The following is a 17676-nucleotide window of genomic DNA, read 5'->3' as shown; positions in this document are numbered from 1 at the left end:
GCATTTATATCTACAAATATAGGCTGTTTGATTTGTTTTCCTTGTGTCCAAATGTCTCCAGGCTCCACAGATGATAGTTGGACCTGAGCTACTCGCTGTCTACCTCATGTGGAGTATCATGGCACTACAAAACTGGCGATACCACCAAGCACCACACGAGGGAGACAACGGGCCAAATTCCAAAAGGCCTATGTACGTTTTTTAAATCACACGCAACACATATTCGGTTAGTCTTCAATTAACATTAGTGAATAATAACCTCAAGACAAGACTCTCCAACAAGTCCTTTCTTTCCAGGGAACGGGAGTGCAACTGAAATTTAACCCATTTGTAACTCAACTGGCGACTTCCAGAGGGCGCAATGGACCTATACGCTCTTATTAACCAAAGAAGAAGTCAAATTTATGTTCTCGCGAGATAATGACGTACGAATCCCGGAAAGGGCAGAGTCAACCGTATTGACGCTTCGTCTCCACGGGCACATTTTGTTAAAAACCGATTTCTTTTTTTTAGTTTTAGCAGGCCAAAATGGGGAAAGCCGATTTTTTCTCACCCAAGGCGATAAGCAACCGGATAAAATCCAAAGGTCTCCAAAAACTGAGGTGGTATTGTCAAATGTGTCAAAAACAATGCCGAGATGAGGTGAGTTTTCCCGCCGCCCTTAAACGAAGCTACTACGACCTGTTGCCTAAAACGCTCATTTTTAATAACCCATAATTTGGTATTTATGTGTGTGTCACCAGAATGGCTTCAAGTGTCACTGCATGTCCGAGTCTCACCAGAGGCAGCTGCTGCTCGCCTCGGAATGCCCAAACAAGTTCATGGACTATTTCTCCAAGTAGGTTTCTTCAGCAGTGCTTGTGTAAACAAAGTTATCAATGTATGTTTTCAGCGAGCAAAGCAAGTGGACCCATCGGGCATTTTGGATTAGTTAGCTCAGCGACATCATTTCTGAATACAGATCTATTCAATTCAATACATTTGCTGTTGTTTTTCTGTGCAGCGAGTTCAAAAATGGCTTTGTGGAGCTGCTGCGGCGACGATTCGGTACGTTTGGCCATCACGCGATCCTACACGATAGCTACAAAGATTGGATTTTATTTTTAAAAGGTCACAAAGCGACATCATCACGATACGTCTACGTAATTGAGCTCCATGTAGTAAAATTGTGCACCATGTCCAAATGATTGATTGGCATTCCGTTTTGTGTGTGTCCAGGGACAAAGCGCGTTCACAACAACATCATATACAACGAGTACATCAGCGACCGCCAACACATCCACATGAACGCCACGCGCTGGGAAACGCTCACCACGTTCACCAAGTGGCTGGGGCGACAAGGTACGCGAGGTGGAAACGTCTCAGATGGGACAATGGTTCGCAACCGACGGCTTCCGTTCAGGTCTTTGCAAGGTGGACGAGACGCCCAAGGGCTGGTACATCCAGTACATCGACCGCGACCCCGAGACCCTCCGCCGGCAGGAGGAGCTGGCGAGGAGGAAGAAGCACGAGCTGGACGACGAGGAGCGCAGCGCCAAGTTCATCGAGGAGCAGGTCCGCAGAGGCCGCGACGGCAAGGAGGAGGAGGTGGTGAGTCCCAAGCACGGCCTCCGACCCTGACGCACGCTCGGGGGCACTCATCTGAAGTTTTCCTCAATTCTCTAGGAAGACCCGGTTTACACCGAGCTGAAGCGAGAGAATGAAGAGGAAAAAGGTGCATTTCCCCGCACGTGCCCAACATATACGTACATTGACGTTGTTCTGATGGCACGTGGCCGCCGGCTCTCCTTCTTTTCAAGTCAAGTCAAGTTTATTTGTATAGCCCTAAATCACAGACAGTCTCAAAGGGCTTCACATAGCCAAAATTGACAATTATTCTCAAAGCATCCCCTGATCATAAGCTCCCAAAAGGGCAAGGAAAAACTCAAAAAAAAAACCTGCTCCTTCTTTTGCAGTCACGTTCAACCTGGGCGCCGCCGGCACATCACTGGCAGGTCCTTCCACATCAAGGTATGCAAACGTATTTGCATTTGAAGTATCAAATGTTTGTTATTACAAGACACTTTCGTCTACATTTAAAATGGTCGTCAGCCATCGTTTTCTTTGTTTTTCCGTAGTTCCCTCCTGGCCCCAAGTGCTCTGGCCAAGACGTCCTCGGCGAAGAGGAAAGAGCCGTCCTCTGCTTCCGACTCGCGGGACAAGAAGCGAAAGTCCGCCCTGGAGCAGATCATCGAGGTAGGGTCTGGCGACTCGGAACGCGTGCGTGCGGGCGTGCGGCCCGGCTGACGTCGGCGCCTTGCTTCTCAGATGGAGGAGAGGAAGAAGCAGCAGCAGCAGCCGCCGCCCATCAAGACCGACCATTGGCTGCAGCCCAACATTGTGGTCAAGGTGGTCACCAAGAGGCTTGGGGACAAGTACCACAAGAAGAAGGCCGTCATCATGGTAACCGCGCGCACGCACGCACGCACGCGCGAGCGTCTCGGCACGCTCGCGCGTGCCGTCCTGACCACTCGGCGCCCCGCAGGAGGTGCGAGAGAAATTCACGGCGGTGGTGAAGATGATCGACTCTGGGGACAAACTCAAACTGGACCAGAACCACGTGGAGACGGTGATACCCGCACCAGGTAGGCGATGACCTTTGGCTGCTACAAGCGAGAAATGTGTAGGAAACCTAAGCGGCGTGCGTCCCCGCAGGAAAGCGCGTGATGATTGTCAACGGAAAGTTCCGTGACACGGAGGCCGTGCTGGAGGGCATCGACGAGAAGAACTTCTGCGCTTCGCTAACGCTCGATTCCGTAAGTGGCAAGTATGCATGGCATACAAGAAAATGCAAAGTACACAAGAGCCTCTTCCTCTTGGCTTTGTGAATATTTTCACAAACGACTCAGCAAATTGACATAAGCGTGGAGGACAAGCGAGTCTTTATTACAAGAAGAAAAATGATTTCTCACTTTCACAGCGCAATGTAGCCAAAAAGTGGTTGGTATGTTGCCCACAAAGTAGATTTTTTTTTTTTTTTGTCGTCGCTACGCCAACCCAGAAAGTAAAACCATGTCTTGTCGTCCTTAGGGTCCACAAAAAGGAACGCACGTGGATGTCGCCTATGAGGACTTCTCCAAACTGGCTTGAGCAAACTTTTGTCTCTAAACTTCTCTCATCTACTACGTCAGAGTTGCAAGATTTGTTCATCTCGCAGACAGCGCTTTTTATTTTTTTCAAACCGGCAGATTGCTTTGATGATACCTTTTCTATCAATTCAATGTGACCAATCATTATTTCAACTTTGGGATTAATGAACTCGCAAATAAGACATTGGTGGGGAAAAAAAAAGTCCTATTTTTTCTCTTTTCTTTTTCAACTTTTGTTGTTGAGGACTCTCCTATTCCATCGAGAGGAAGCTGTCGAGGTCGGGGACGATGTAGGCGCTGTAGTGGCCGTCGATGAATCCTTTTCCGCTGTTGTGCACGAACCAGCAGTAGACGTCGGAGCCGCGTCGCTTGTCGTGTCTGTAGTCCTTCTGCCAGCCCCTGGCGAGCGCGGCCAGCAGAGGGCGCCACCGTTAGGACCTAAAACCCGTCTTATTGTAAGGGGGGTGACCTACCTGGTGACTTGCAGCTTGTTGCCCTTCACCTCCATGGTGGCCTCCTTCTTTTGGGGGTCGGCGCCGTCCCGGATGTCATAAATGGTCACGTCGGGCTCTTGGGAGAACTGACCTAAGGGGCCACACGGCGGCGCACACCCAATTTGTTAGCGTCGCGAAGGAACAATATTTGTGTACACTGATTTCATTAGGAAGCTCAGCACTCCTCCAATAAACGCTGTGTTTTGCGCCTCACGTCCAGTCTATTTTGATTGCCGTCCACTGAATTCATTGTGGGACAAATGGTGTGGTACCTTGAAGCCCAGCACTCAATTGGCTGGAAATGTTCCCCATTGAAATGAGCGGAAAGGGCCTTAACTTCATTTCAAGCCACATCATCTCTAAAGTCATCCTAGGCATTTAACACGTCTACCAAGGTACCACTCTATCTCCAACGCCTCCCTAATCTTGTCTTATTTCCTTTTGATGCAGCAGCTTACACGGCCCAATTTCATGCAAGCGAGTACCTATGAGGCCGTGGACCAGTGGCGAGTACTGGTTGTCATTGGGGAGGTAGAGACCCAGGAAGTCCACGTTGAAAGGGTGCTTCTTCCACACGCGGTGGAGAAGAACCATCACCTTGATGCTCCGGTTGATGGTGACGGTGACCTGCGCGTCCTTCACGATGGAGATCCTCACCCTGGATGGAAGAACGAGCGATGACGTCATCCCGCAGGCAGGCAGGCCTCATCCGCTTACCCGTTTTGGATGATGTCGGCCGTGGCGCCCCAGGTGAAGCTGTGGTTGTTCTTGCCATCGGTGAAAGCGATGTCGTCGGCGCTGACGGCGACGCCGATGCCGTCCGGCTGGTAGTAGACGGAGATGACCCCGAAGTAGGTTCTCCGCTTTCCGTTGTGCGCCATTTTGTTGCCGATTAACTGTCCGTTGACCGCCAGGCCTGCAGGCGGGGCCGCACGCAAAGTCACGTTTTGCCGTGCGAGCGGTCACGCGCCGGCCAGCCGGCGTCATACCCGCGCCTCTGTCGGTCACCAGGTTGAGGATGTGACCGGGCTCGGAGTCGATGTTGAAGCAGATGTCCGTGTTGCTTTGAGGCAGGTGCACGATGAAGTGAGGGTCGTTGTCCACTGGGTGAAGCCAAATGTGTGTGTGAGTGCGCAACGTGAGAAATGCTGCCAAAAGGACTACAAAAATGGCCGCAGCTCGACGAGACCGGAAGGACAAACAGAACTCCAAACTCCAGAGAAGCAGCCGGTAAGATGCCGATCCGACTTTCGATCAATTGTTTGTGCTACTTTGGCTGCTTCAGGTTTTCCCTTGTCACTTCAACATAGTTCCTGTCAAATATGAGAATAGGAAAGCAGACGAGCACCGGCTCGTGGCACCTTTGGCTGTTTCACAAAGAGCGCAAAACAGCAAACAGCGGAGGATCGGTTTGTGTACACGTGTGCAGTACCTAGGTTGACCGTCTTTAACATGGTCCACTCCTCCGGGCCTTTTTCCACGTGGCTGGGCGGGGCCGGCGTGGTCATCTGGACCCAAGGCGGAGGTTGGTAGACGACCTTCACCGGAGGCAAAGTCCTGGAACCTCCTCCCAATCCGCTCCCTGACCGCACACGTCATGTATGAAGCAAGGCGCTATGACTCCTGGCGGCGGCGGCAGGCGGGGCGGGGCGCGCCGGGGCCTGCACCTGAGCAGCAGCCTTGCTTGGGGTCCTTCGGGGAGTCGGCCAGCAGCCTCTCCTTGCTGTCCTCGCTCTCCACCAGCAGCGCCGTGAGCGGTGTGACAAACTGATGCTCCATGGCCAGCGCCAGGATGCGCTGGGTGATCTTTCTCTTCTTGGCGGCGCTTGGCGCCAAAGACCTGACGAGTGGAGGACTATGACGGACCGCTCCCTTGGCCATTTTGCTTTGCCGTTCGATCGCGCACACCTCTCGCTTATCATCTGCTTGATGGTGATGTACGCCCACAGCTGCCTGGCGAAGCCCGTGAAGGAGTGCTGCTGCTTGGCCAGCTCCATGTCCAGCTTGGAAGTGTCTACCTCCGTTTCCAAGGTGATGTCCAGCAGGGCCTGTAGGACGAGAAGATTGTGACGGAGAAGCAAACGTTCCCCCGGCCCCCCTGATGCGTGCGTGGCACTCACACCCGACGCGGTGGTGAAGCTGGTCAAGGTGTCGCCCTCCAACGGTTGCACCTTGCCGGCCACCACCAGCTCGGAGCCCCCAAAGAATTTGTCAAACTGGTTCTGCGTAACGTCAGACACGGAGTCCTCCGGGAACTGGACGGTGATCTTCCGCAGAAGAGGATTGGATACCTGGCTGTAGAAGTTCTGCAGGGAACAACGCAACGTGTCAACACAGGTTCCCGGCTCCGGTGGTTTGGAAACGGCGGCCTACCCTGAGCTGCTCGGCTGCGTCGTGGTTAGCGAAGATGCGCTGGGCGATGCCGCGGTTGTCCATGGCGATGCGCTCCAAGAAATCGTAATCCACGTCAAAGCCGATGCCCAAGGAGAACAAGGAGAAGTCGTCCCTCATCGCCTTCTTCACGTTCTTCTGGATGGTGCTCAGCTTGATCTCGCCTGCGCAAGCGTCCGTCTTGAGCGGCTACCGAAACGACACCGTCTGACTGGCCGCCGCCACGGGACTCACCCACTGTCGGGTCTCCGTCCGACACCAGGATGATCATGGAGACCGATCGAGGATCGATGAGCCCCTGATTAGATGCCCTCACGAGCATCTGCACCGCTTTCATCAGCGCTTCGTTAATGTTGGTGCCTGGGGGGGGGGGGGGGGGGGGGGGGGGAATCGTCACTCGTGAGCAACCCAAAATGTTCCGAGCTTCCAAATCCGGACTTGTGTCACGGTACCTCCGACCGGTTTAATGTTCTGGACGTATCTCTTGGCGTCTGCGATTTGTACGGAGGATCCCGGGACCAAGTCTTCGTTCCAGCATCGCACGTTGTGGTTGAAGTCGATGATACTGAACTGGTCATCCACCGTGAGGTCGTCCAAGATGGCCTGCATGGCCTCCACCGTCTGCCGAAAAGGACCGCGAGTCAGTCCTACCGGACCACCGCCGTTGTAAACGACGACTTACCTGTTTCATTTTGACCCCCCACATGGACCCGCTGACGTCGATGACAAACACAATGTTCTTGGGGAGCGGAGACATGTTGGAAGGCGCGAAGAAGTGGACAAAGTGGCCGTCCGAGACCTAGCCAGACCGACGGGGTCTCCGTCAGTGGCGATTTGACGGCAATGTGCCGAAGGGTCGGTCGGTCGGCCGGCTACCTGCAGCTCGCCGGCGTTGCTGTCCCGCTTGACGTCATATTTGACATTCAGGGTGCCGTCGATGGCGCTTTGCGTGCAGTTGTCGCACTTCCTCTGCTGGTTCAAGTTGGGCTTGAAGACCACGTGGGCCTGAGGGAGGGGGGCGGACCTGCTAGCGAGGTTTCCACGGCCACCGTTTGATGTGGAGTCAGTCCTACCTTCTCCGGGGACTGCGTCACTGCGACCAGCTCGGCAAACATGTCCCCAAAGTTGTTTGACGTTTCCAGCGTGGCGATTCCCTTGGGCTCAAAGATGTAAACGTCCACCTGGAGATGGACACGGGCCTTGCACTTTGCAGCTGCTGGGGTTGGAAAGACGTGGGTACCTGCAACTGAGGCACCAGTCTCCCGGGCTGCAGGTGCAGCGAGTGCTCATAGAATCCCAGCTTCCTCTCCAGCATCTCCTGGTAATGCAGCTCAAACTCGATGTTGCTTCCGGGAGGGACGTAGACCTCCGTCTTGAAGGTCTCCATCTCCTGGGAGTTTGATCTGTTGTGCGGAAACATTCCAGTCAAGTCTGCTTTGGTTTGGATCCAAGAGAACTATCTGGCCCAGTACCTGACGATGCCCGCGGCCTTCCCTTTGGCTCGTGCCTGAGCGTACAGATTCCTGGCCACCGTCTTCTCCTTCACCGAGCCCACGAAGACGATGCCGTTGACGTTCCTGGGGCGGGCGCAAAAAAGCAGCAACTGGCATCAACTCTGCATGTCGCCTTCTCGCTCTTCCGGACGCTCTCACATGGTGAAGTTGGTAATGAAGGCTCGTTTGGGGATCTGCACGTTGAAGCCGATGGTTTGGGCTTTGGAGCCCGAGTTGACCACCGAGCTCCGGACGGTGGTGTGGGCGAAGCGCGACGTGATCCGACTCTCCACCTTGTAGCTCTTGACGGTGATGTCATCTCCGCGGATGGCCTGGCAAAAGTTTGAGATGGGAACTTTCAATGAAGGACATTCTTGAGCGACTTGTGAAGGTTCAGGTACGCTAACCCTTGATCTTGATGGACTTAAACGGAAATTCTTGGAACCATCTGATAGAGAACTAGGTCACTAACCCGTCAGTCACGGGAGTGTACTTCTGAACTTATTGATTTTTGGGAGCTGAGCTCAAACTCTTGTCACAATGTTGAGAGGTGAAAACAACAAGTGGAGGGGTTGTACCTCAAAGTCTTCCTGTTCCTCGCTGGTCAAGATGGCTCTCTAAAACACACAGACAAGTCGTCAGGCGCCATTTTGTTTGTCCTCTCATTTCTCCTCTGAAACCGATCGTCTCATTTTTTCGCCTTTCGAACGATTCCTCGGGGCAAAAATCGGTTCAGTCGATACAGTCGTACAAGAAGATCTCACCTTGTGTCTGTCACCGTGATTGAGAAGATCTGACTGGTGAGAGGAAGTTGAGCGTTAATGAAAACATGTCGCCAGGCATTAGGAGCCCCTTTGACCCCACTCACCTCGTCCTCCCATTCTCCGTCGATGACAAACTCAAAGCAACGGTGCTCTTGGAGGCCCAAGAGTCCGATGAGGAGAAAAAGAAAAATCTCTTTTGGCTTCATGTTCTTAGCGCTCAGCTCAGCTCAGCTCAGCTCAGCTCGTCCTGCTAGCCAACAGTGAAAATCCCTTGCAAATGCTTCGGATCCACACGATCAATATTTGCGAGCAGATGGGAAGCAAACTTTGAAGCTTGACCTGCACGTTGGGAGCGAGTAAACAGTGTTGGACAAGCCCACTCACAGTTTGCTTTGCAAGATGTGCAACACTGATGTCACGCTAGCTAGCCAGCTGGCTAGCGAGCTGGCTAGCTAGTCAGAAATAACTGAATTCAATTGAAAGTCGGTCGAGAAGCCAAATGGCGTCTCGACGTTGTAACTTTCTGTCATGTCCACAAGGTAGCGCCAGATTCTGCAAACAGGCCCTCGAGCGTATGAATTCCGACGGTCAGTGAAGGCATCGGTGAACAACAAGTGCTGCTGCTTGATCTACGACCCCGTCCTTCCTTTTCTTCCTCCTCCTTCTCCTGCAGTGGGTGGGCGCAGGCTGCAGGGTCGAATCTTCTCACTAACGTTGCGACACGAGCAAAGCCAGGAAGATGAAAACCATGCTGCTGCTGGCTTCACTGCTCCTGCGCGCCTCTTGCGCCCTTGGCCAAGTGGACCATTTCCCACCAGGAGACCATTTGGATGACCACTTTGATTTGAACATGGTAAGTGTTTGCTCAGGTTTTTTTTGTTTTATGTGAACCAAATGAACTTCAGTTGATTGTTTCTTCAGGCACCGCACAGAGTTCCACGACAGGTGAAAAACATCCTGGTGAAGGTACAATACCTGCTTTGATTTATTTTGTATTATTACCAATAGCGACCCACAGATTGTGGAAGTTCTTGAATGCGAGTCGTCGCCTTTGACTTGGTGCAGGAGGCCAGACCTCACGTCCAGGAGCTGTCCGTCAACACCACCGTCATCTCCCGCTACGCCTTCACGGCGGTGCGCTGCGTCATGCTCAACCGGCACGCCGCCGCCGGCGAGGGCGTCTTCCTCTTCCCCGTGCCGGCCGGCGCTTTCGTCTCCAACTTCACCATGTAAGCAGCACGCGCAAGTTTGGGCTTTTTTGAAAGTGAACAGGTTTAGTTTGTTTGAAACATGGGACACCTTTTGTGGGTCGGGCCGATGACATCGGGATCAATGAATGCCGCTCGTGAGAAAGCCGCCGCAGCCGCCGCCGCCATGGAGACGTCAAAGTGTCGACAAAGGCCCGGGGCGCCTCGGCGTGCCGTAAACCTGCGACGAGGGCCGAAAATGCAGTCAAGTGCTAATCCTCCAACTTTGACCTCCCAAACCAGGATCATCGCAGGGCGCGTCTACCGGAGTCGGGTCGCGCCGAAGGAGCGGCGGAGTCTCAAGCGGCCAGACGGAAAAGCTCGGGACAAAGAGTCAGGTGACCCGAGGTGTGTGGGAACTCCTTCCTGCTCTGATATTTATTTTCGAATTGTATATGTTCAAGGACTGCAGACTCCAGCCAAATTGTCTTTTCTTTTTTCCGTCCAAGTTCTGAGGTGTTCCGGATGGGGGCCAGCATTCCGGGCGGCGAGCGGGCCGTCTTCCTGCTCGAATACGAGGAGCTGCTGCGGCGCCGGCTGGGCCGCTACGAGCACGTGACGGGCCTGCGGCCGCTGCAGCTGGTCAGCCGCCTGCGGGTGGATGTCACCGTGGTGGACCACTTGCCCATCACCGCCCTGGAGGTGCTTCCTCTCCGCCGAAGCGGCGGGACCGGCCCGGCCAGGGCGGCAGGTTTGTCGCGCTGGCGAAACGGAGCCCCGCAAGACAACGAATGGCGAGCGCTTCTCGTCTTTGCGCCGCAGCCAAGACGGATCCTCCCGTCACCACGACGGTCCGAAGGGAAAAGAACGCCTGCAAGGTCACCTTCAGCCCCAACATCATTCAGCAGGCCAAGATCACCACCGACGGCATCCTGGGGGATTTTGTCGTCCGCTACGACGTCCGGAGGGACACGGCGGTCGGAGACGTGCGGGTAAGACCTCTTTTGTCTCCTTCTTGGCTCCGCTTGCCAACTCTAAGGGCCCTGTGACTCATTGGCAGGTTCAAAAGGGCCACTTTGTCCACTACTTTGCGCCCAAAGGCTTGCCGGCCGTGCCCAAGAACGTGGTGTTTGTCATCGACACCAGCGCCTCCATGTTGGGTGCCAAGATCAAACAGGTGACATGCTAACAAGGTCTTTCAGCTAACACATGCGACACGGAACTTGTTCAGAGCAGTTCTGAACTATATATTTCTGCCATTCAACTTTGAAGAAAGTCATACATTTACATACAGCCGGTGGGGGGGGTGAGTGAACAACAGTGGAACAAGGCCGAGTTGTGAGGCAGGCGGGAAGGTCAGCTTCCATCCAGTCATGGAAGGTTTGACGCAAGGCTAGGCTCCGCTGCCGTGATCCCCGCCCCGACCTTCGCCGGACGAACAACGAGCGGGGTTTGATGCGCTCGCACAATGGCCGCCTTCATGGCGGGTCAAGTGTCTTCTTCTGACCGGGAGTGGATACATCCCATCATGATTGCAATGGCAAATTATACAATGCGCCTACACACTCACACACACGCAAACATAATGTTCCCGCAATGCTCGGTGGAAAACGCCATGAATTAGCAGGATTCTTTTTTTTTCCGGGCTAATATTGCAACGTTCGACTCGTAAATCGCAAGCTAACATTGCGCTTCCTTTCGCTGGCCAGACCAAAGACGCCTTGCTGGCCATCCTGCGCGACCTGCGAGCCGTCGATCGCTTCAATTTGATCAGCTTCTCCAACAAGATCAAAGTGTGGCGAGCGAGCGGCCCGGTGCCCGTCACGCCGCTCAACATCCGAGACGCCAAGAAGTTCATCTACGCGCTGATGCCGAGCGGAGGTAGGAACATCACACGGATGGTTGAAAATGAGATGCGTGACGCGTGCGCACGCCTGGGCGGCAGGCAGCAACACGGACGGCGCCATCCAGAGCGCCTCGGCTCTTTTCCGCGAGCGCCTCGACGGCGTCTCGCTCGTCATCTTCCTGACGGACGGACGGCCCACGGTGGGCGAGTCGGAGTCGGCGGCCATCCTGGGAAACACCCGCTCGGCCGCGCGAGACAAGTTCTGCGTCTTCACCGTCGGCATCGGCGCCGACGCCGACTACAAGCTGCTGGAGCGCATGGCCCTGGAGAACTGCGGCGCCACGAAGCGCATCCGCCAGGGAGACGACGCCGGCGCCATGCTCAGAAGGTAACTGGTGCAAAATGTTTATTTCAACAGCTTTTCGGAATTGGAACACAATTCAATCGAATGTAGCGGTTTGATTAATTGCTCGCAGCTCCTTCTCGCAGCGCTCAGTCTCGTTAATCCTCGTCCGTCATTTATCGCGCTGCGTCCGGACAAAGAGCAGCGACGCGTCGGCGCTGACAGCCGCGCTGATTAAGCCTCGGAGCCGTTCCTCCGGGCCCTCCCTCGGCTCTCGTTTGCACAGCGGCGCGAGGAATGCGCCTGGGTTGTGTAAGCGGCGTCTGAGCAGGCTTGCAGATAATAGGCCTCGCGCGTCCTGAGCAAATACGGCTTTGGGCGTCACGGCGGCGTGACAAGGGCACGATGGAGGTCTTTTATGGAGGTGAGCAAACTCCCCGGAGGGGCCACAGGTGGCCTTAAGAGCGGATTTGAGAAGCGGAAGGAAACGCCGATGCGCCGGCAGGCCGGCTTATGTATATTTCAAATAGTTCAACGCAAACGCTGGCGCGACACTTAAGCTAACAAGACCGACACGCGTCTGTCTGTCCAGCTTCTACGAGGAGATGGCCACTCCGCTGCTGTCCCACGTCAGGATGGACTACGTGTCCGCAGACGGCGTCACCCGCCGCCTCTACGCCAACTACTTCAACGGCTCCGAGTTGGTCGTCGCCGGCAAGTCGGGCGCCGCCGAGGCTCTCCGCGTTCGGGTCACGGCCGACAATGACGACAAGAAGCTCGTCCTGGAGACGGACGTGGCGCTGCGGCGGCGGGAGTCGGAGGCCGACCAGCTGGTGAAGGCGGCGGCCCGGAGCTTTCCCGAATCGAGGGAAGCTTTGAAGCGGCTGGCGGCGGACTTGGCGGAGCGCGTGTGGGCGTTCCTGACGCTCAAGGAGGAGCTCCGTTCGCGTCTGCTCGGCCGAACCAGCCGGGAGAGGGAAGAACACGTCCGGCGGGCCACCGACCTCTCCCTGGCGTACCGCTTCCTCACCCCTCTCACCAACATGCTGGTGGACGAGGTCTCGTCGGACGGCGACGAGGCGCCAGACGACGTCGAAGAAGAAGGAACGTTACGCGAAGAAGCCGACAGACAGAGTTTAACTCTCGGCAGCGGCGGGAGAGGTAAGACCCCACTAAATGAATGAAGGGTCCTTTGTCTTGTTGCCATGTTTTGACGCGGAAGGCAATGAACCGGCATTTGCTCTCCCTCGCAGGTCAAGTTGACAGGAGACCCGCCAAGAAGTCCCTCACCATCTCCAAAACATCAGGTGACGCCACGTCGGCTTTGCGTGCGTGCGTGCACGCGCGCGCGGCCTATCATTTGCACGGCTAATAAATAGAAGGGAAGCGGCGGCGGCGGCGGCGGTGGCGGCGGCCCTGTCATTACGCTCGCTCTGTCATCACACGCCTCTTCATCTTACGCTTTCTCACAAGTCGCCATGAAAGCGCCTTGTAGCCAGCCGATAACCTCTCTTCTCGGGTCAAAATGTCTGAAAGGTTCCCCCGTTTGTCTCCAGCCGACGGCGATCCTCACTTTGTGGTGGACTTCCCTCTCAGCAAGACGGCCGTCTGCTTCAACATCAACGGCGAGCCCGGCCACGTCCTCCGCCTGCTTTCCGATCACAAATTCTCCGGTAGGTAGGGAAAGAAGCCCGCCTGCTGTTTCAGCCCAAGCGGCCTGAAAACGTTGGCCGTGCGTTTGCCCAGGCGTGACGGTGAACGGCAAACTCATCGGCACGCCGCCGCCGGCGGGCAGCCGTAAGCGTCGGCGCACGTATTTTAGCAGCATCGCGGTGGTGGTGGACCGCCCCCGCCGCGCCTACGTGGAGGTGACGCCCACCAAGGTCATCCTGGACGGCGCCGACCGCCTGGTGCTGCCGTGCCGCTCCAGCGCCTCGGTGGAGAGCGGCGCGCTGTCGCTGGCCATCGTCGGCGGCCGCAACGTGACGCTGAGGATCGGCGCCCGCGTGGCCTTGGTGGTCCTGCTGCACCTCTACAAGAACCCGGCGCCCTACCAGAGAGACCACCTGGGCTTCTACATCCAAGACAGCGAGGGGCTCTCGCCCGGCTGCCACGGCCTGCTGGGTAAGCGACTTTTTCAATCCTCTTACGTCAACGTGCGGCGCTTTTGAGTCTTCAACCTCCTCGCAGGCCAGTTTCTGCACCAGGAGGTGAGCGTCGTGGAAGGAGAGGCCGGAGACCGTCCCTCCTCGGCGCTCCTGAAGGTGAGGGGCCGCTCGGTGCCGGTGGTCCGCAAGAGCCGGCGCATCTACGGCGGTGCGCACAGCGTGGACTGCTGGTTCGCCGGCAACAACGGTGCCAAAGTGGTGGACGGGCGCTACGAGGACTACGTGGCCTCGCACATGTTCGACACGGGCGACGGGCCGCACGGGAGCAACGCGTGAGAGAAGCCCCCGCTTGCTTCAGGTACTCTTTAGCGTCAAGGACCCTGGTGTCTTTTTCTACTGGACATTTTTATACGGTCGACTTTTTACGGTCAGTACTAGTTCTCAACAAGCCGTCTTCCTGCGTAGTCAACTTTTATTTTGGGCCACACGTTACATTCCGTAAGGAGCACCTTGTGACCACTAGCGGACATAAAAAAAAAAAAAGTTTAAAAAAAAGCTCAAATAGCAAATACAACACCTTTGGTCCAACGAGAACAAGAGTTTGTAAAGTTGAAGTCTGCAAGGTTTAAAAAGACTGGAATATAAAAGAAAAGTCTTACACATGATGCGAATAAATACACGATAGAATGAATAATCATCATTTGGAAGAAAAGTTAGCTTGGCCAAAGTCAAAGCAACTGCTGAGTGGCAATCATAATAATGCGCAACAATTAGCATGAAGCTAACATTCATGTTGCAACTCTTTCTGCCAGTCAAAAACGGGATAGGTAAAAAAAAAAGGTTTTACCACATAAAATGTTTGATGTTTCTGTCAATAACCAAAAGAAACGAGGACATGATTTCTTGCCTCTAATTAAAAACAAAAACGAGAGAAATAAAAAAAAAAAAAAACAACAACAACTTGTGGTCTTCCTTGGAAGTTGGTCGGAAGTAGCCGGAGGGCAGCACGTGCCGGAAAAATGCTGCCATCTTCCATCAAAAGGTAGATGAGAAGCAACTCTCATTGCCAAAAAGTCCCCGGCACCAACATTGATTCATGATGTCCCATTTTCAAGTACAGCGCCCTCAGGAGCATGGTCTTGGTCTTTGTTGTGCTGTGGCGACCTCGTCTGAAGTTGATGCCAGCGAGTGTGTGGAGGCGCTTTGCGTGTGGACGCGCTTTGCGTGCGGAGGCGCTTTGCGTGTGGAGGCGCTTTGCGTGTGGAGGCGCTTTGCGTGCGGAGGCGCTTTGCGTGCGGAGGCGCTTTGCGTGCGGAGGCGCTTTGCGTGTGCAGCTTCAGGTGGCGGCGGCGTCACACCGCCACCCAGTCGGGCCTGGCCTGCGCTCCCGAGAACTGCACGGGAGGCGGAGCGCCGTCGTCCGCCTCCTCTTCACTCTCGTCCGTCTCCGCCGTCAGAAGAACCTACATAAAACACTTCAGCGGGTGAGAAGCTAAGAAAAAGCAAAGCATCTCAAATGTCAAGTCGCATTCACCCGTGACTCCTCGTTGCCGCCGCCCTTCTTGGGCGTGACGTGGCACGAGTCGTCCGGGCTCTTCATGCTCTTCAACTTCCTCATGGTCAGGCTGTCCACCACCCAGAACATGACCGACTGCGACAAAATGGCCGTCAGCAAAGAAGCGGGGCGTCAGCAAAGAAGAAGACTTACGTTGACGATGAAGGGCACGATGAGCATGACCAGCACCAGCTCCACTTGAGGGTTTGTGATGTAGCCCAGCAGAACCGCCTGCAGCTGGAAAGCGCAAAGGCGTCATTTCGCAACAACGGCGCACTTTTCTTTCCGTTCGTTCGGGACGCGCGCATACTTTGGACCATCCCGGCACCAGCAGCACCAGGCTGATGACGCCTTTTTCCAGAACCATGATGAGCAGGTACGTGCCGCACTGGCCCAACCACGCCGCCGCCTGCGGGGGGTCGCCTGCCACGCAAAAGCAACTGAATGGATCTCTGCTTTCAATCAATCATTTGAAAGGCCTGCCCTATGTCAACAGTGACCTCCAGTGGTTGAAACTGGAACTGCTTGACTTGCGTTTCCAGTCAACTCACCGTACTCGCCGAACGTGAGCAGCGTCCACTGCTTGTGCTCCACCACCTTGGACACCAGCTTGACGGCCAGCCAGATGACCAGCATGCCCACGGTGGCGTCCAGCAGGAAGTTCATCAGGTACCTGGCAAAACGGCAACAACACGCGTCCGTTCAATAAAAGGGTTGCTGTACGTCTATGACAAAAAAACAAAATGAGAGAGCGCAACTGACAGTGAGCAAGGGTCCTCTTTGGTGAGCGTGGACAGGAAAACGTTAGCAAAGTGGATGAACAGGGCGCCGATGGCCTGCTTGGATGTGTCAAAAAACCTGGAACGCATTTCAGGTGGAAATGGTGAGACCATTTCCACAAGAGACTTTTTCCACTCAAACGCAAAGCAAATGAACATTTCTGACCAGATCCTCCACGTTCGCCTGATCCCTGCGGGCTCCCGGAACCTTTTCACTGCAAAACAAGTTAGCGTGTTGACAAGACAGTTTAGCCTCAAGGTTTACATGAGCTAACATGTATTCTTTATCTTCTGCAAAGCACCACCAATATCACTGCGGAGTCTCCACAGTACAATTGCCTCGAGGCGCTAATAAGTAACCGAGTGGAGGCTCATGAGGCCCGCATTCTGGATGTCACAAGTTATTTATCTGCCAGTCAGCCGTTATTCCTTCCTGTTAAATACACCGTCGCCTTGAGGAAGACAATTGAACAGTTGAACGGTGTGGACTTTGACATCTGCAGCCTTCAGGGAGAGAGGATTAAAAAGAAAAGTAACAGGAAGTCAAATCACACTCATCACAAAAGAAACACGGATTAGATCAACAGGTTTAACTCAAGTAGCTGTTAAGCACAACAACGGGCGGGGGGGGGGGTAGGGGGGGTTCTCGAGGGGGGGGGGGTTCTCGAAGGGGGGGGGGGTTCTCGAAGGGGCGGGGGGGTTCTCGAAGGCAAGATCGTTGAACAATCTGCTGGTGCTTTGATATAAATATTTTGGCCAGAGATTATTAAAAGTTAGTGCATGAATTCACACTAATCCACAATCGAATAAAACGTCGGCAATGCGCAAGTTAAGTTCGAAGTCGCGGATTTGCTGCGCGGTCAGAGGAACGTAAACAAGACGCCACGTGTGCAGTCATTTAGCCTTGTTTCCTGCTCATTTGTGGGGGGGTTTGGGGACGGGATGATTTTTCCAAAATGTGTTTGTTGCCTGCCACTCACACATGAGCGTGCTGAAGGCGACGATGGCCAGGAGTCCCTGGATGAGGACCCCGAAGCGGTCAGTCAGAGCGCCGTTGTCGCATCCGTGCGGGTTGGCCTTGTTGATGTCGCTCATGTTGGTCACCTCCAACTCTCCGGCATCGGACAACCTCCTCACCAGCAAAGAACCGCTGTGGCCGTACATGTCCATGGATGCTGGCGGCTGAGCTGAGCTGAGCTGACAGACAAAAGCGCAGCTCGCTGCCAAATCCTTGATGTCTTTTTTTTTTTTTAGTCCCCGCAATGTTGCCTTACGCTGATCAACGCGAGTTTGGGTTTGAAATTCAACCGTCAGGGTTGCTGATTAGGCAACAAAAGCAAACATACAAGTCGATTTTCTCGCCTTTCATACATGTTTCTGCAGAAGAAAAACAAGTGTCAAGTAATCACTGTTTGCAAAGGGTAGCTTCCGGTTAGCCTGTCAAAATAAAGGTTTTTCGCGGCAGCCGTTCAGCAACTATTGATAATTCATAGTTTTCCGAGTAAAGCCACCTGCAACCTCATTTTATGTTTTTTTTTTCTGATATATTTCTTCCGTCTTGTAAGAGGGCACACGCTTTTACTTTTTG

The 17676-nt window shown here is 54.4% G+C and overlaps 4 protein-coding genes across 7 annotated transcripts; 2 read left to right on the top strand and 2 right to left on the bottom strand.

The window, feature by feature from the left end:
• Positions 1-322: 322 nt before the first annotated feature.
• kin (Kin17 DNA and RNA binding protein) lies at positions 323-3835 on the top strand. Its single transcript, XM_049760484.2, has 12 exons — positions 323-642; positions 744-838; positions 1004-1047; positions 1219-1341; positions 1403-1590; positions 1666-1714; positions 1956-2010; positions 2118-2235; positions 2308-2442; positions 2525-2624; positions 2695-2795; positions 3070-3835. The coding sequence occupies exons 1-12, from the start codon at positions 529-531 to the stop codon at positions 3127-3129; spliced, it is 1182 nt and encodes a 393-aa protein (XP_049616441.1). The 5' UTR covers positions 323-528; the 3' UTR covers positions 3130-3835.
• itih2 (inter-alpha-trypsin inhibitor heavy chain 2) lies at positions 2893-8788 on the bottom strand. Its single transcript, XM_049760341.2, has 21 exons — positions 8375-8788; positions 8271-8303; positions 8085-8123; positions 7666-7838; positions 7486-7590; positions 7254-7416; positions 7087-7194; positions 6890-7018; positions 6696-6812; positions 6466-6634; positions 6248-6373; positions 5996-6177; positions 5743-5928; positions 5531-5670; positions 5290-5462; positions 5055-5204; positions 4612-4725; positions 4340-4538; positions 4108-4280; positions 3602-3713; positions 2893-3527 (listed from the first exon to the last, which is right to left on the bottom strand). The coding sequence occupies exons 1-21, from the start codon at positions 8474-8476 to the stop codon at positions 3380-3382; spliced, it is 2841 nt and encodes a 946-aa protein (XP_049616298.1). The 5' UTR covers positions 8477-8788; the 3' UTR covers positions 2893-3379.
• itih5 (inter-alpha-trypsin inhibitor heavy chain 5) lies at positions 4325-14714 on the top strand. Of its 3 annotated transcripts, none has more exons than XM_049760345.1 (16): positions 4325-4473; positions 4693-4852; positions 8944-9123; positions 9192-9236; positions 9336-9499; positions 9761-9865; positions 9967-10208; positions 10280-10449; positions 10518-10634; positions 11167-11338; positions 11403-11691; positions 12239-12807; positions 12900-12953; positions 13203-13319; positions 13393-13770; positions 13837-14714. In XM_049760345.1, exons 3-16 carry the CDS (start codon positions 9010-9012, stop codon positions 14088-14090), a joined length of 2790 nt encoding a protein of 929 aa, XP_049616302.1. In that variant the 5' UTR covers positions 4325-4473; positions 4693-4852; positions 8944-9009; the 3' UTR covers positions 14091-14714. The 3 variants fall into 3 exon arrangements, with proteins under 3 accessions (XP_049616302.1, XP_049616304.1, XP_049616303.1); XM_049760347.1 differs by having other exon boundaries at positions 4334-4473; positions 4697-4852; XM_049760346.1 differs by lacking the exon at positions 4325-4473 and adding an exon at positions 8810-8857 and having other exon boundaries at positions 4721-4852.
• tmem110l (transmembrane protein 110, like) lies at positions 14209-17630 on the bottom strand. 2 transcript variants are annotated; one of them, XR_011086194.1, is made up of 9 exons: positions 17069-17630; positions 16255-16303; positions 16072-16167; positions 15861-15982; positions 15620-15732; positions 15463-15546; positions 15289-15405; positions 15055-15217; positions 14209-14986 (listed from the first exon to the last, which is right to left on the bottom strand). XR_011086194.1 is itself a non-coding variant. In XM_049760507.2 (8 exons), exons 1-8 carry the CDS (start codon positions 17256-17258, stop codon positions 15107-15109), a joined length of 882 nt encoding a protein of 293 aa, XP_049616464.1. In that variant the 5' UTR covers positions 17259-17630; the 3' UTR covers positions 14209-15106. The 2 variants fall into 2 exon arrangements, 1 of the variants encoding a protein (XP_049616464.1); XM_049760507.2 differs by having other exon boundaries at positions 14209-15217.
• Positions 17631-17676: the final 46 nt, after the last annotated feature.

The sequence above is a fragment of the Syngnathus scovelli genome, chromosome 22 (assembly GCF_024217435.2).
Source record: "Syngnathus scovelli strain Florida chromosome 22, RoL_Ssco_1.2, whole genome shotgun sequence".
NCBI classification, from domain to species: Eukaryota; Metazoa; Chordata; class Actinopteri; order Syngnathiformes; family Syngnathidae; genus Syngnathus; species Syngnathus scovelli.
This window is presented reverse-complemented; position numbering and strand designations above follow the sequence as displayed.